Below are 16,057 nucleotides of genomic sequence, written 5' to 3' on the forward strand. Positions count from 1 at the left end.
GAGACATCATACGTGGGACTCCATCGATTCTGCAGGATATCTAAACATATGCTACCATCAGCATACACTGCAAAACAACATAAGTTAGTTACAAGCAACTCATATCCCACAGTAAGAACTCTTCAGCACATACACTGAACTCCTCTGTCTTACAGGGAAACTTGTTCTGAAAGTAACATCTGCCTCACTACCCATGACATCTTTGGAAGGCTGAGGGAAATTTTCTGAAGCACGCCATTCATTCATTACCCCCATTTTGGGGTCAAGGTGCCCCAAATGTCAGTGGTAGCGTGCCTGCTTCACATGTGCAGGCCTGGGCTCACTCCCCAGCACCCAAACCAGAACTACTTCACCTTTCTTAAGTCTCAAATAGAGATCCTAAAAAAGCCCCACTTCTAGAGAGGATTCTCAGATTATCATGAATTTACAACATTTACTTATAGGACTTTCACAACTGCATAATCTATGAGTAAAAACAAACAAACAAACAAACAAACTCCCTTGTAATCCAAAAAAGATCTGGGGTGTTGGGATGTAGGCACCGGGGTTTTGGCACGTTCCACTTCTGGCAATATTGCCAAACTGAAAAGTCTTCGAAGCAACATATTCTCCATAGAAACAGGATTGGGGGTGGGGGGAAGAGAATGAGAATGTGAATGTGTGTGTATAAATCCTAGGTCTCCTCATTCAATCCTATTATTCCCCTCTGGGCAGCTTTGCCTACCCCTCCTGGCCTCACTCCTCTCTGCTAACAGCCTCAGTTCAGACCTTCTGGTCTGCCACGTTCTCATAAAGATGAGAATCAAATGGCACACATGCCAGAAGAAGAAAGAAAAGCATTTGATAATTTTAAAGTCTTGAACTAGTTTTGATTTTTTTTTAGATGCCAAAAAGAAACCTGCATCTAAATGTCCATCAACTGATCCACAGGTAAACAGAACCTATCCAAATAGGAAAATATTATTCAAGCAGTAGAGACAGAGTTCAGCTTCAATTATCACAACAGACAGATCCAGGGTTTACACAGGTGAAAAGTCACCAAGGGCTGTGTGCTCTAAGAACCTATTAATACAAAGCACCCAGACTATTTGTTGTATCTCAAAAGTGAAAAGGAAGCCAGCCATGTTCATAGTTTTGCTGTGTCTGTGACTACACCCAAACTCTACTGAACTTTAATTTTAATGCGCTGTACTTTTTATAATATGGTATAATTGTGTAATGTAGTTAGTGGTGGAGCACACCTTCAATCTCAGTACTCGGGAGGCAGCTAGATCTCTGACTTCATGGTCAGCCTTATCTACAAAGCAGGTTCCAGGACAGCCAGAGCTGCCTTGGTTAGTTGAAAAACCAACCAACCAACCAACAGGGATGGGCGAGTACAATGGTGCATATGTTATATATGTGAGTGTGTTAACCTGAGACTAGGCATGTAGCTCAGGTTATAGAGTGCTTGCCTACTGTGTAAATTTCTAGTTTGATTCCTAGAACCACATAAATTGAGCATGGTGGCACCTGCCCATAAGCACTCAGAAGATGATCCTGAGTTCAAAGTCATCCTTGGACACATCAACCTGAAGCCAGACTGGCTATGAGATCCCATCATTTATCTGTTTTACTCATTTGAGCACACACATGCATGTGTGCTCTAGTAACACATGTGGAGATCAGAGGACAACCTGCAGGAATTGGTTCTATCTTGGGAATCCTGGGGACCGAACTCAGGCTGTCACTTAGTGGGAAGGTACCTTTTTTACCTACTGAGCCATTTCATTTTGTTTTGGGAGATAGGGTCTCATGGCTTTAAAGTTGCTAAGAACGACCTTGAACCCTGATTACCCACCTCCTGGCTTGAATGTGTGGTTTTTAAAAGCTAAGTTTCAGGTAAATTTTGTGTTCCTTAAGCAAGTAAGTGTTTATTACTTTTAACTCAGATGTTATTAAATTACTTTAATTCACACATGGAACCTTGTTAAGATTCTAGCAATGAAACTGTCGCCAACACAGGCATGGAAACAGTATGTGAAGACCAGCCCTAACTGTAAGAATAAGCTGCACCCAATGGGAGGACAAACCCTCCCAACCCCCATGCCATCGCTGACAGAATCTAAGAAGCTGCTACTTACCATTTGGATGAAACATTTTGGATAAAAACCTAACGGTTGGTGGTTTATTTGGATATTCTTCAGAAAATTCTATTACTAGTTTAAAAGTACCTAAATAGAAAACAAACCAAAGTACAATAAAGACAAACATTACTTTTAAACGTCTTCATCAAATAATTCTTAATTCTATATTAAATTTTGAACAACCACACTCGTTAGCTCAAGAACTCTCATTTAGCATATAAAGCATCTAACATACTTCTGTTATAGACTATGAACAAGCAATGCTGGCAAAAGCTCAGAGGACAAGCCCTTCCATGGACTACTGGAGAAATGTGCTAAGTGGGAACTATCATATCTGATGAAATGATTCATTAGTATGATTTGTGCAGGCAGGCAGCACCCCTGAGATATGTGTGGAGTTCAGAGGTCAGTTTTGTTCTGAAATTAGTTCTCTCCTCTCACCTTTCCCTGAGTTCTAAGAATCAACCTCAGATCGTCAGGGTTTGTGTGGGCAGGGCTCCTTCACCCTCTGAGCCATCTCACCACTCCCAATTGTCAGATTTTTGGAAGGCAGGTGGGCCCTAGCTACTAGTATTTTAAAAATGCACACTTAAAGAATTAGAAAGTTGTTTACAGCTTAAAAGGAGGGCGCCAAAGGATTCTGAGAGCTGACTACCATCTAGCAAAAGGCAACTAAGGTGCTAACACTGATGGGATAGAGTTTTATTTCCATTTGATCATGCTAAGAACTAGTTATGTAGCTCACATCTTCATTTGTCATAGATTTGGAACACAATCCATTTGCTACTTTTTGTTGTTGCTACTAGTTGGAAACTTGGGGTTAGAGAGGTTAAAGATATAAGCTAAAGAGTGCTAAGTCCTATTTCATATCTGCATACACATTAATTGAGGAAACAGACAGCAAAGTTAGCCTTAACTACTATGCTGAGGGTCAAACCACAAGGGCCTTACAGAGGTCTTAGGAATATACTCTTTGCTGACCCACACTTCCAGCCCTTATGTGTTTCAAGTTTACATTCTCATTTTTGCAATTATAAAAACAGCTGCACTAGGACTATATACAGTTTCAAGCAAGCATGTGAGGTAGTTGAGCTTTTTGTTCTCAGGACCACTTAGCAGTATCAGTCCCACTACGGGTAAAAAGTGGATTCATGAAACCGAGAGGCACAGAGAACAGCACTTATGATTAACTCACCATGGCAACAGATACAAGAATGCCAAGAACCCGATAGAACCAAGTGGCAGAAAAGTTACAAAACAATTTTGTGTCTTGAATATTACCACGTTCTGATTTCCAAAACATTGTTTTTTAAGATTCACACAGCTGGGATTTATTGGCTCTTGTGTTTCAGTACAGACTGCTTCCAATAACCTACTGGAACTTGTATCAGAAATCGTTAAATTGACAGCTGGGGACGTAGCTCAGTTACAGAACACTTGCATAGCAAGTGAATAAAAAGCCTGGGTTGGGATGCATAGGAAATATTGTGACCCCAGCTACTCAGGCAGCTGAGACAAGATCTCAAGTTCTAGGCCAACCTGAGCAACTCTGCAGGACCTTGTCTCAAAATAAAATAGAAAGGGTTGGGGCAACGGCAGCTCAGTGGAGAGCGCTGGCCTGACACACCTGGGGTCATTCTCCAGCTGTCAAAACAGAGGACCTGAGAAAAACCTCCAATTTATCAAAAAGTAACTGAGTCTTACTATATATTAACCTAAATAATATACTTAAGAAGCATGCTAAATAACATACTTAAAGACTCGCTAGTGACAAGCACACCACTAAATTGCATTTGTACAGTTCTTCATGTTTGGTTTAAAGAAGACAGCTGGGTTCTCTTCTCTTATCTCCATGCAATCTGTTACAATATGTTGTTTGGTTGACATACAGTACATGAAGAAAATATGGCCTCACACAATATGGAACTGAAAAGGATTTTTACAGCCCTTTCAGATAACTAGACTGGTCTGATATTGCACAAGCTTTTTTCTTTTTTTTAAAGGTTTGTTGCAATGGAACATCGGGGGAAAAAAAAACCCAAAAACAAACAAACAAACAAACAAACAAACAAACAAAACCACCTCTCTGTACTCAATTACAAGTTTAATGTAATTAAAAAATATATACAGAAATAAAAAAAAAAAAAAAAGAAAAGTACAGCAGAATTTAACTGCTGTACTTGAAAGCGTTGCCATTTTTTTTTTTTGGACAGTGCTTCAGTGCAGATCCAAGGCCATGCCAGGCACACACTCTGCAGCTACTACTCTAGGCCTATCAGTCATTCTTTCAAGAAAACACATTTCATGAAAACCCAGCAGCCCAAGCTCCAACTGACTCAGCTGTGGAAGTACTTCTAATGTCCCTTCATCACGCAGAACATTACGGAGCAGACCAAGAGGTCTGTGTAATGACATGAGCAATTTCAACTATCACCAAGTCCTTTTAACATGCACAGAACATAACAACTGTTAGCTAGCTCAGTGTGGCCACAGTCTCAGCTTGTTCTTAGATGCTCAATTACTTAGGTACAGATTTAGCTTAGTTAGGCTGCTTTTGTACCAGCCATGCAAAGGTCAACATAGCACTGGTATCAAGATGATCGCATGGTCTCCTGAATGGGGGACTCAAGACATCCTGAAGGGGTTGGGAATGGACCACAGCTGAGAAGTCCTGAGATAGTCAAAAAAAATTGCTACAATCATTCAGTAGGTCCTGGGATTCCTCATACCTACCTAGAAATAAGTAAGATGACAGTGTGGCACGTATCCCTACACGTGCATACATGTTTAGTGAGAAAGAGGATAGTCTTAGCACTTGGAAGGCAGATACAGGAGGATTTCTGTGAGTCTAGAGCTACACGAGGGGTTACAGTGAGATCTATCTCAAATATAGAAATGCTAGGTTATTCTACAGCATTTTAGTCTAGGACCCACATCTAGACCAGTCTTTTTACTCTTCAACAGGTACTTAATATTCCAGAGTCCAAGTTCAGTACCACTCGCTTCTCAGGCTTTCAGGTGCTCCCCTCACAAATAGTTCACAGTAATTATTCTTGTCAAATATGCTGAACAGATGAATTCTGAAGTCATTCTGATTATTACAGCAAAGCTGCTTAATTTTTTAAAATCCACTATAATTAGGGAAAATCTTTCAGTACCTGCTTTAAGTCAATTTAATAAACTTAATTGTGATTACAGATTAGAAGCATTCTCCCATTTTCCTGGCTTCTGTTAGACCCAACTTGAGACGCAAATGACTGCACAATATTTCTGGGTGCTAATGAGTAGTGAAGCTACTGGTAACTATAGATTCAGGACTCGGGGATGCCTGGCAGTGGTGTGCTTGTTTAGGACATTCCAAGCTCTGGATTCTAAGTGCTAGGGATTTGCATCAATGCAGACAATGAAGCAAGGAAACACAATTACCCACTTGGTAGTAGCCGAGGAGCACCCTCTATTAGGCCGCCCAAATATCAACTATTTTGTAACACAGACCACTTAGACCTACAACTCTATAGGCAAACCATGTCACAGAGGAAAATAGTGAGGTGACCAAGATGGTCTGCAAAAAAAAGATCCCCATGAACTTTTCATGTGCTTGCTTAGTATGCAAAGCGCTTATTAAGAGTAGAGCCTCTCTTCAAATAGTGTTAGAGTCTCTGACCAAAGGGCATCCTTTTTAATATACAGATAATAAGAATTACTTACCATCTTCAAAGGGTGTCCCTTCTGGTCTGAAAACAAAAAGATCTCTGATTAAAAGAAGATTTTTACTCTTCTTTCTCTGTCTTTGCGAAGGGAAGGATAAGCTGAGAACTAGGAAGGACGGCACTCACCCTGCTCCTGAGAGCTGTGCAAACCTTACCAATCAGACTGCCATAGCCTTCCTTGGCTTGAACTCAGGCAGCACAAAGGACTCTCAATGATCAAGTTTTTTTTAAAAGGAAACTTGTCTATGATTTTGTTGCAAAAAGAATACCGTACAGCAAAGTGTGGCGGCACACACCCAAGTGTAGTGTGGCACATGCCTTTATTCCCAGCACTGGGAAGGAGGAGGCAGGTGGATATCTTGAGTTAGAGGCCAATCTGGGCTACAGAGTTCATTCCAAGACAGCCAGAGGCTACACAGAGAAACCCTGTTTTCAAAGCCAAAACCAACAACCAACAAAAAGCCAAGAGTCTACAAGTGGGCATGATACCACATACTTGTATTCCCAGATTCTCAGGGGCAGAAGCAAGGAGATGCAAAGTTTGAGTACTACTGAAGATACACAGGATTAGGCCAGCCTGACTAACCTGGCAAGACCATCTCAAACTAAAATTTTAAAAAGGATGCAACACTCATACACAGGAAAAAAAAAAAAAAAACCAGCTGGCGTGGGGGTGGGGTTCGGGTATCACAGCCCAGGTTGGCCTGACTGTGTAGCAATCCTCCTGCCTCATACTCCTGAGCGCTAAGATTTACTAAGTATGCTTCAGTATACCTACTGATTTTGATTTTCTTGAGATAAGGGCTTCTAAATAAACAGCCCAGGTTGGCTCTACATTGTGATCCTTTTGCCTCAGCCTTCCAGGGGCTATGATTACAGATGACTGAAACCAGGACTTCAAGAATGTTAGGCAAGCACTCCACCACAGAGCTAGCTACATTTCTAGTGTGCCACTAGTTATAAATGTAGATTCTTGGAAGACAGCTTACTGATTAAAAGTACTTGAAAAAGCCTCTTACAGGAGTTTGGTTTCCAGCACCCCCGTCAGGCAGCTTACAACTTTAGGACATCAGACACTGGCCTCTGGTTTCCATGGGCACCTGTTCTCTTGTACACATACCCTTCAAACCCTTGTTTTTAATCAATTACCTGGGTTGACTGTAAAATCATACCATACCATAACCAGCTGTAGTGACAAACTCCCATAATCCCATATACAGACAAACACACATAATCAAAACAATTTTAAGTTTTAAATCAAAAAGGATGTGCAGGGCTAGCAAGGTAGTTTAGCAGGTAGAACTACTTGCCATACTCTCTCTTGAACACATGATGGAGGGACAGAAATGACTACACAGTTGTCATCTTACCTCTACAGTGAGTGTTATGGGTTACAGATATCTGCTCAGTTAGTCAGTCAGCCAGACAGCACGAGGGCACACGCACTCGCATACACAAATAACAAACAAAAATTAAAAAGGTATTAAATATGGTGGCCCATGCCTGTGTTCCCACTACTGAGGATGTTGAAGCAAGAGGATCCTAAGTTGGAGGCCTGAAAAATGCATAGAGATCTTTTTTTGTTGTGAAACAGGGCCTCAGTCAGCATCCTGGACCTTAGCCTCCAAGTGCTGGATAAAAGGGCTGAAGAACCCCACCTGTGTCAAGAGTCCATCTCAATAAAATTTCAAAGGTGCTAAGAGTGAAGCCCAGTGATGGAGCATTTGCCTGCAGTGTGCTAAAATGCTTGGATACAACCCCAGCATTACCCAAAGTAAAACTGGCTTCTCTGTGGGCTGTGCACATATAAATTTTAGCTGAAATTCTTGTCACAGCAAAGTTTTCAGTCCTTTTGTTTCCAAGTGTTTTTACAGCTCCAACAGTACAGGCATAAACACTTGCAAGGCACATTTTATATGAAGTGACTTACCTGATCTCCTTTATCAGCCCATTTAATTTCAAGCAAATATTTACTTATTAGTGTGGGGATCAAGCCCAGGGCCATATGCATGGCAGGCAAGCAGTCTACCACTCAGCTTCACTCAAAGTCTTCAAACCCTAGGATTAATTACCTGGAGTGACCATAAAACCATACCACAGCCAGGTACAGTGTCAGATCCTACAACCCCACCGACTCCAGAGAGCCTAAAGCAAGAGGATCACTTCAGCCCAGTTCAAAATCACCCTGAGCAACACTGCAACACCTCGGCTCAAGGGAAAGAAACCAAATTAAACGTAAGGGCAAGGAGCAGAGCAATTTTATATAACTGCCCCAGACTCACTAAAATGTTTCAGAAGCTGAGTATACAGCTTAGTGATGGGAGCACAATGCGCAAGGGAGGCCCAAGGTTCTCAAGAGATGTGCCCCTACCCCCAACAAGTGAGTCTCAGGCTCGCCCCCAGACTCTTTCCCTAGTGCTCATATACTTACTTTTCCTGAGCAATCCCTACTTCAACTCACCCAAATATAACTGCGTTCCACTGCATGATGTTGTTTTCAGATGGTGCACCACTGACCCCCACAGGTGGGTCCTCTTGCAATCTAGAAATCCACAGTAGTCATTTTCAGAGTTGAACATAAATGTCAGTGAGGTCAAATTCTACTGAACCTATTCTGAGAGACTGGCTAGACTGACTTGTTATAGTTGGAGCTGAAATGAGCTATGATTTAAATGAATCAACCAGGTTAATATACTTATTACAGCAGCACTTACTTGGGACGCAGGTGGATATCTGTGAGTTGGAGGCCAGCCTGATCTATACAGAGTGAATTCTAAAACAGCCAGGGCTACACAGAAAAACCCAATCTCAAAAAACAAAAACCAAACACAAAACCAAAACCAAAGCGCTACAATTTTTCTACCTTAATCTTGGAAGGATCCCCAGTCCTAACTACAGACACTGCACATCACCAAAACATAGGAAAGCTCTATACACTAAATGACTAAAAAAACATTCAATTTAACTAGAAAGCAAGTCTTACTTTCTGGCCTGTGCTTCAGATAGTTCTAAAGTAGCCAGAAGCTCCAGCTAGCCTTTCCAGAAGTCTCTATTTTAAAGACTCTGCTCTCAGGCCAAATATACCTCAGGCCTTTCAACAGACGTCATCATCAATTCCATGTAACCTCAAGATCCTTGGAAAACCACAAAGGGCACCTTGTATTCAACTGGGAATCAAGTACAGAAATTGCAAAAATGAACAAGATAAATAATAATAGATGATGCATTATCCATAATGGGAAGTTTTATTTGCATATCAGTTACAGAGCTAATCAAATATAATGTCTTCAAGCCTTGGGTGACTTTTGCACAAAAAAGGACATCTCCTTGTCTGTCAGATCATTAAAAAAACAAACAAACAAGGAAACCCTGTCCATCACACAAAGTATGTCGTGATTTTTAAGTGGACACTTGGCAATCAGTCCACCTCAAGCAGATTAGACCACTAACAGGGCTGAGAGGGGCAAATTTACAGCTTGATTCCTCAATTTTAAGTGGCTAAAATCAGCAACGAATTAAATGATGAAGCTGCCCAGGTCCCAAGACAATAGCTTCCAAATGTCTCATAAAGGGCTTTCTTTATAATGGCAAAGTTGAGCGGTTGCTTCCTGAGAGGCAAATCTAAGTTTTTATATTACAGATCTGTCTCAATCACAGTGGGTCTGCCCAGAAAGAAAACTTAGGAGGATGTTGTCGCTGGATTTCAAGTTACTGTTTCTGCACTTGCACGTTTCCAAGGAGAGGTAAACAACTGGAAGTGGAGGGAGAGGTCATTTTCTTCCTTCAAGCCCCACATTTCCTATAAACCCCTATTTTCCAAAAGGAGGCCCAGGTGGAGTATCAGATTAGCTCCAGTATGACCGAAGGCATTTTTCCAGGCTGGGGAGGCTATAGATAGGCCTTTATTCGGCAGCCAGATCTTAGTTCCAGAAGGCACTGGCAACCCGAGTGGCTAGCTCCAGGCCCAGGTTTCCCGAGCCAGTTCTCAAGGTCCTTCCAGGTGGGCGGGGGCAGATCGGGTTTCGGGGGATGGGCTAACCACCTCCGGACCTCGCGCAGCAGACCCCACCCTCACCACTGCAGAAAGGTAAAGAGATTTGGGGTAGTATTCACCCCAACCCCACTACACACAGGAGGTCGCGGGGCCCTGTAACAAAAGCTGGATTGGCCCGCCAGGAGGGGCCCGAGCCTCAGGACAAGCTCACTCACACTACCTGAGGAGGGGACGCCGCAGGGTGCAGAGGCGGGAGGGAAGCGTCTGCATTTGGCCTAGGTGGGCCTCTGGGACACCTAGGCCTAGCGATGGCCACCTTCCTACTTTGGGGGGAGGGGAGGAAGGGCAGGAGGCTGTAGAACCGACCATCTTTACTCAGACAGGGAGAGGTATGAAGCGAGAGGGAGTGAGAGCCGCCGGTGAGCCGGGGCTGCCGCGGGTCCCGCAGGCCACTGCCGGCCTCCTCGGGGTCACCAGGGGGAAGCTATCCCGAATCCCCGCCCTACGGTTCCTGGCTACGGGAAGAGGCCGTCATTTGGGGCTAAGACGAGGGCCCTTACCGCTTGAAATCCCGCATGAGCCTCCTACGGGCCGGGGTCGACATGCTCCGCAGCTGCCCCGCGGTCAGTCTGAAAGAAAAGAGTCCCGTTCAGCCCCCCCACCCCCCGGCGCAGCGGCCGAATCACTGTGGGTCGCCGCCGCCGCCGAGACTGCACAAACAACCCTGCAATGACGTCTCCCTCCGCCGCCTCCGGATCCCTCCGCCCTCCGCCAGTACCACCACGGGAGGAGGGGGGAGGGGGCGGGGCGAGCGGGCGCGCGCGCGGCGCAGGAGGAGCGGGAGGCCGCCTTCCGGGCTGGCTGCTGGTGGGGACACGACGGAGGGTCCGCTCAGTGCTCACGCTGGACTCCGCCGGCCCGGCGCCGACGGAGCCCGCACGATACCTCGCCTCGCGCCCCCGGTCGCCAGTTTCAAGTTCGGCCGGACGGGGAGAGAGTGGTGCATCCGGAGCCTGAGATTTCGGGGGAGAGGAGGTGGGATGACGTCAGGTCACGTGACCGCGAGCGGTGCTGTCAACAATCCACCCCTGAGGGGGAGGGAGCGAAGTATCTAGAACCACGTGTGCCTGTGACGCCATCAGAACAAGTCACGTGACGGCCTAGCCTGGCTCTTGGTTTCAGGTCTAACAAAAGCAAGGTCCTTGAGTTTAAAGGAGTTGACACCTCTAGTCATACGTTATTCTTTTGGTCCCAAGGTACTGGGACTTTGCATAAGGAGACATTGTGGAAGGAGCCGCTTGCGTTCTGAGTCTTTAAAACGGAACAAAAAAAATTTCTGGACTTAATTCTGTGTTTCAAGTGGCTTAGCAACTCTGGTACGTGGGACAGGTACTGAAAGTGTGGCAAAGCCTTGTAATGAGCGGCTTTGAATGCTAGGTCGGTGCAAATGAGATGGGATTAAGGGCATTTGAATCCATAGCTTGTTCCTGCGAATGGGATTTCCATACTTAGAATCTATACAGAAATGAGAGTGGAATAGATTGCTCGAGCCTTAAAGACTCCATCTGTGGAGTCTTTGAATTGGAATCTGTGAATTTGCCTGCGGTGGGGCACAATTGTTATTTCTCAAGAAATGAGTGGGTGTGATTTTAGAGCATATCAATGGGCTGCTGGTTGTCAAAGAAACCTACAAAAATGATTCAGATTAGGGGAGAGATTGTGCAGACATGGCTAGGAGTTATATCTCGAGTCTGAGGTAACTCAGCACAAGCTTTGTACAATAGCAAAGAGAGGCCAAATGGACCGGAAGTGCTGGGGGGTGCTGATTCGGAGCAGGTTCAGAAGCATTGACCACCACCACACACAACCGCCCCCTGCCGCCCCCTCCAACCCCCCCACAGGCTCCTGGAATTCTGGTGTTTAGCTTCTAGCCCTGTTTTGAGGATTTGTTAGTTCTAGAGACCGGAACAGTGTAGTATAGTAGTAGATGCGGAATTCTTTAACTCAAGAAGGGGGAGGAGCTCGAGACTCCACTGTTCCACTCCTTCCCATAGTTCCATGAAAAGAGGAAGGGTTAACCTTTCCCACTGTCCTTATCCCTCCTTTCTTCAAACAATTCTCTTGATTTAAAATGACCTTGAGAACCCAGCGTCTTGGTGCATCCTGCTAATCCCACCATTCGGATCAGGAGTATAAGGCTAGCCTCAGTGAAGCGGGATGGTAGCCACCCTGGGCCGCCTGAGAGTCTCATCCCTCCCCGCAAAAAAGTAACCTTGAGGATTGTCAGGTATGTCTAACTCTTGCTAGCCGCTGCTGTGTCCTCACAATGTGACTAAGCTAAAAGTTAAATATTCTTACCTTTACGTTTCTTCTCTTTGATGTATTTGATAGAAGTCCAGGGCCTTATGTAACCCTTTAACATTTTATTGAGAAGGATGCAGTGCTCAAGCACAACTCCAGCACGAGGTAGGCAGGGACTAGAGGTCTGCAAACTCCACAGCACCTAGAGCACAGAGAGACCTCGTCTTGGGGAAAAAATGGTCCCCTAGGCTGGCCTTCAGCTCCTCTTCGAGGAGCTGTGTTAGGTAACAAGTGCCTTGGCTTTTTTCTTCCCACCTAGCCGAAAAATGGACGGGATAGGCTGGGCAGTGGTGGCGCAACGTCTTTGATCCCAGCACTTGGGAAACACAGGCAGGCAGATTTCTGAGTTCGAGGGCAGCCTGGTCTACATAGTTCCAGAACAGCCAGGGCTACACAGAGAAACCTTTTCTCGATAAAAAGAGAATGTGCTTCCCAAAAATATTAGTAGGTAGAATGTTAACAAAATCCACACAATTTCATGGCCAGGTGGCTTGCTGGAAACCTACAACCCCGGTCTTAGAACTATAATTTCACTTTTTAAAACAGGGTGTATGTAGCTCAGGCTGGTCTGGAACTTGCTATGTAGACTAGGCTGGCCTCAGTCTCACATAGTTCTGACTTCCTCTCTCCTGAGTGCTGGGATTGTAAGTTAGTGATGGCAGGGACTTACTAATTCATGCTTTGCTCCTTGCAAATATTTAGTTCATAACAAATATTAAGTAAACATATATCTGGTCTCATAGTATTATAAGACTTAACTATGACATTCTTATTTATAGAGAAAAGAAAAATCCAAACCAAGTACCCATCCCTCCTCACTCTCAAGCTCCAGAGCCCAGCTCTAGCAATTAGTAACAAAATTTGAAATGCTTCTAAACTGGTTTTTGTTTTTGTTGTTGTTTTAAAGATTTATTTATATGAGTACACTGTAGCTGTCTTCAGAAACACCAGAAGAGGGCATCAGCTCTCATTACAGATGGTTGTGAGCCACCAGGAGGTTGCTGGGAACTGAACTCAGGACCTCTGGAAGAGTAGTCAGTACTCCTAACGGCTGAGCCATCTCTCCAACCCTAAACTTTTTTTTTTTTTAACTAAAGCAAACTAGTTACTTTTTTGCACTACTCAGCACACTTGTGCACATTCATTTGTGTGTAAGGTCACAAGACAACTTGGAGGAGTTGGTTCTTTCCACCACGTAGGTCCAAGAGATTGAACTTGGGATTCGTAGCCTTTTCCTACTGAGCCATCTCGTTGACCTACTTTGGCTATTATAGTTAAATCGAGATCTCTAAAAACGGAGCCCTTTAAAAAGCTCTGCGGGTTATTTAAATGTACATTCCGAGGCGTCCTTATACATTACTCAGAGTCTGGTGAATTATTTGTTTTCCTAAAAAGTTTTGCATTTCACATGTCATGAGAAAACTTTTAAAAGTACTGCTAGGGCCAGATAAGGTGGCGCACAGCATAGCAGTCTAAGCAGGCAGATGATCTCTTGGGAGTTTGAGGCCAGCCTAGTGGTATACATGATGAATCCCAGGCCACCTGGAGCTACATAGTAGCCCTTATCTCAAAACAAACAAAAAGGGATTACTAGTAATTACAAAACAGTAGTAACTGGAAACTGAAAATGTGTACAGAATTGGTGTTAGAAATAAGTCAGGAGAGTAGTGAATGCTGAGTATGTGTCTTACCACTGAGCTAAGCCCTCTACCCAAAAACCATTTTGTCCCTGGTTTAAGGATTATGTCGACTTTGAGGTCGAAATCGGTTGTATGGAATAGTAATGCAACATTGACAAACTGTAGCCTCATAAGTCTTTCTTGGAGATCAGTTATCTCAACCTCCTAGAACCAGGCACAAGTAAGGGACCAGTAATCAATCCAAAGGCAATCCAAAACGCTCTCTTGCCGGGCGAAAGCCTCAAGGGCGTTCATTCTGCTATAAAATGCCCCGCTCTCCCTCATCCTCACCACCTGCAAGCACACGGGCCTCCTGCGTCCCTCCCCCACCCCCTTGCATCTATCTTCCGCTTCGTGTCACTTTCCCTTCCGGGTCAGGACCCCAGCAATTTCCAGTCTTGCGTACTGTGCTCCGAACGCCGCAGGGCCCCGCCCTCACCCCGTTGCCAGGGCGTCCGGCTGCCCGGAGCGGGCAAGGTCGGCCAGGACAGGAGGTGTGGTGTCCCGTGGCCGGCTGGGACTTCCACGCAGCCGGGCTGGCGGGACTACAGGATGGGCTGAGGCGGCGGCGGTTCTCAGGACGAGGTCGACAGTGCGGCGAGACGGGCCACTCGGGTTGGGGCTGCACAGACTGTCTGTTTAAGGAGAGGGCAGGACATATGGGTGACTAGTGCTAAGGTGGGGGTCCCCACGCTGGGTGGACCGTGGCCTCTGACAAGGAACCTGCAGTGTTTGTTGGTGGGACTTTTTTAGCTTGACTTCCATTGTTGTAAGGGGACCTTATATTCTAAATCCTGTATTCTAAAAGGATGCCTGAGTTAAACGCACATCAAACCTCTCTTTTATTTCTCAATTCCTGTCTTCACTAAATGAAGCTTAATGAAGGACATCCTACATTCTGGTGAAAGTTGGAGCTTCTCAGACAACTTAAGAATTCCCACGAATAGGCTCTGCTGTAGCCATCACTCCTAGTTTTTGTTCTTATATCAGAAAGTACGGGGTTATCTCTATGCATTATCCAGCTTTTATAATTGAAAGTGTGAACGTTTAACATTGTCTTTCTTTATTTCTGTGAAGTAGAAGCCAGGCTTGAAAATGGAGATGTATGAAACCCTTGGAAAAGTGGGAGAGGGAAGTTATGGAACAGTCATGAAATGCAAACATAAAGATACTGGGCGGATAGTGGCCATTAAGATATTCTATGAGAAACCAGAAAAATCTGTCAACAAAATTGCAACGAGAGAAATAAAGTTTCTAAAGGTTTGCTTCTTTTGCCTTTTATTATATATATTTTTATTGTTTTCCCATTGGGGCCTATCTTGCTATGCAGCCCAGGCTGCCTTGGAATGCATTATTTTTTCCAGTGCTAAGATTTACAGTCCTACATTGAAACACCCATTGTCTTTTGCCTTGATTATATAAGTCAAAAGAAATTGTTACGGGATAAAAATATATGAAAGAATATTTCCATTAACAGATACTAAGACCTGTCGTAGAGAAACCCTCATTGTCTACAGTCTGTACTTTTTTTATTAAGATTTGTGTGCTTGTATGTAACAGAATTATGCTAATATTGTGAAATCATTCAAAACTATTCAAGTATAATACTTAATAAGGATGTCTACTTTGTACAAGGGATTATGGAAAAAGCTAAGAGTAGAAAGAAGGGAAAAATTGTTTTTTTGCCAGGTACGGGGTGCACACCTTTAATTCCAGTACTTGGGAGTCAGAGACAGGTAGATTTCTGTGTTTAAGGCCACCGTGGTCTACAGAGTGAGTTCTAGGATAGCCAAGGCTGTTAAACAAAGAAATCCTGTCTTGAAAAAAAAATGTTCCTTAATGGCATAACTACGCAGGAGGGTATAGTAAAATAATCCTGAATAAGAGGGGTTGATTCTGGGTCAGAGAGATGGCTCTGTGGTTAAAAGCACTTACTACTCTTGTAGAAGACTAAAGTCAGTTCCCAGTACCCTACTTCAGCAGGTTCACAACTGCCTGTAACTCCCACTTCCAGGAATCCTGTACCTGCTTCTGGTTTTCAAGGACACCTGCAGGCATGTGCACACAATCACATACCCACACAGGGTTTTTGTTCATTTGTTATTTATTTAATGGTTAATATTAAATTCCACAAATTCCTGTTTGATGGGGCAGGGTTTTTTTTTTCTTTCTTTTTTTTTTTTTTTT

The 16,057-nt window shown here is 44.1% G+C and overlaps 2 protein-coding genes across 16 annotated transcripts in view; one reads left to right on the forward strand and one right to left on the reverse strand.

The window, feature by feature from the left end:
* Positions 1-10,575, reverse strand: part of Ube2b (ubiquitin conjugating enzyme E2 B) — a 16,801-nt gene extending 6,226 nt beyond the window's left edge. The window contains exons 1-5 of the mRNA XM_031354008.1: positions 10,391-10,575; positions 8,298-8,378; positions 5,835-5,860; positions 2,124-2,213; positions 6-67 (exon numbers count right to left, since the gene is read on the reverse strand). Coding sequence (XP_031209868.1) covers positions 6-67; positions 2,124-2,213; positions 5,835-5,860; positions 8,298-8,378; positions 10,391-10,434 — 303 coding nt within the window. The 5' untranslated portion in view covers positions 10,435-10,575. The remainder of the gene's footprint in view (positions 1-5; positions 68-2,123; positions 2,214-5,834; positions 5,861-8,297; positions 8,379-10,390) is intronic.
* An 85-nt stretch (positions 10,576-10,660) lies between these two features.
* Cdkl3 (cyclin dependent kinase like 3) overlaps positions 10,661-16,057 on the forward strand; it is an 87,574-nt gene continuing 82,177 nt past the window's right edge. For 4 of the 15 annotated variants that reach the window (XM_031350768.1, XM_031350779.1, XM_031350780.1 and 1 more), the window contains exons 1-2: positions 14,280-14,455; positions 14,951-15,130. In XM_031350768.1, the coding sequence (XP_031206628.1) occupies positions 14,966-15,130 (165 nt within the window). In that variant the 5' untranslated portion in view covers positions 14,280-14,455; positions 14,951-14,965. Of the gene's footprint in view, positions 10,866-10,949; positions 11,207-11,355; positions 12,118-14,262; positions 14,549-14,947; positions 15,131-16,057 lie in introns of those variants that run through there. The other 11 variants (XM_031350776.1, XM_031350781.1, XM_031350772.1 and 8 more) reach the window with 10 other exon arrangements.

This window comes from Mastomys coucha, unplaced genomic scaffold (assembly GCF_008632895.1).
Source record: "Mastomys coucha isolate ucsf_1 unplaced genomic scaffold, UCSF_Mcou_1 pScaffold5, whole genome shotgun sequence".
In the NCBI taxonomy this organism is placed as follows: Eukaryota; Metazoa; Chordata; class Mammalia; order Rodentia; family Muridae; genus Mastomys; species Mastomys coucha.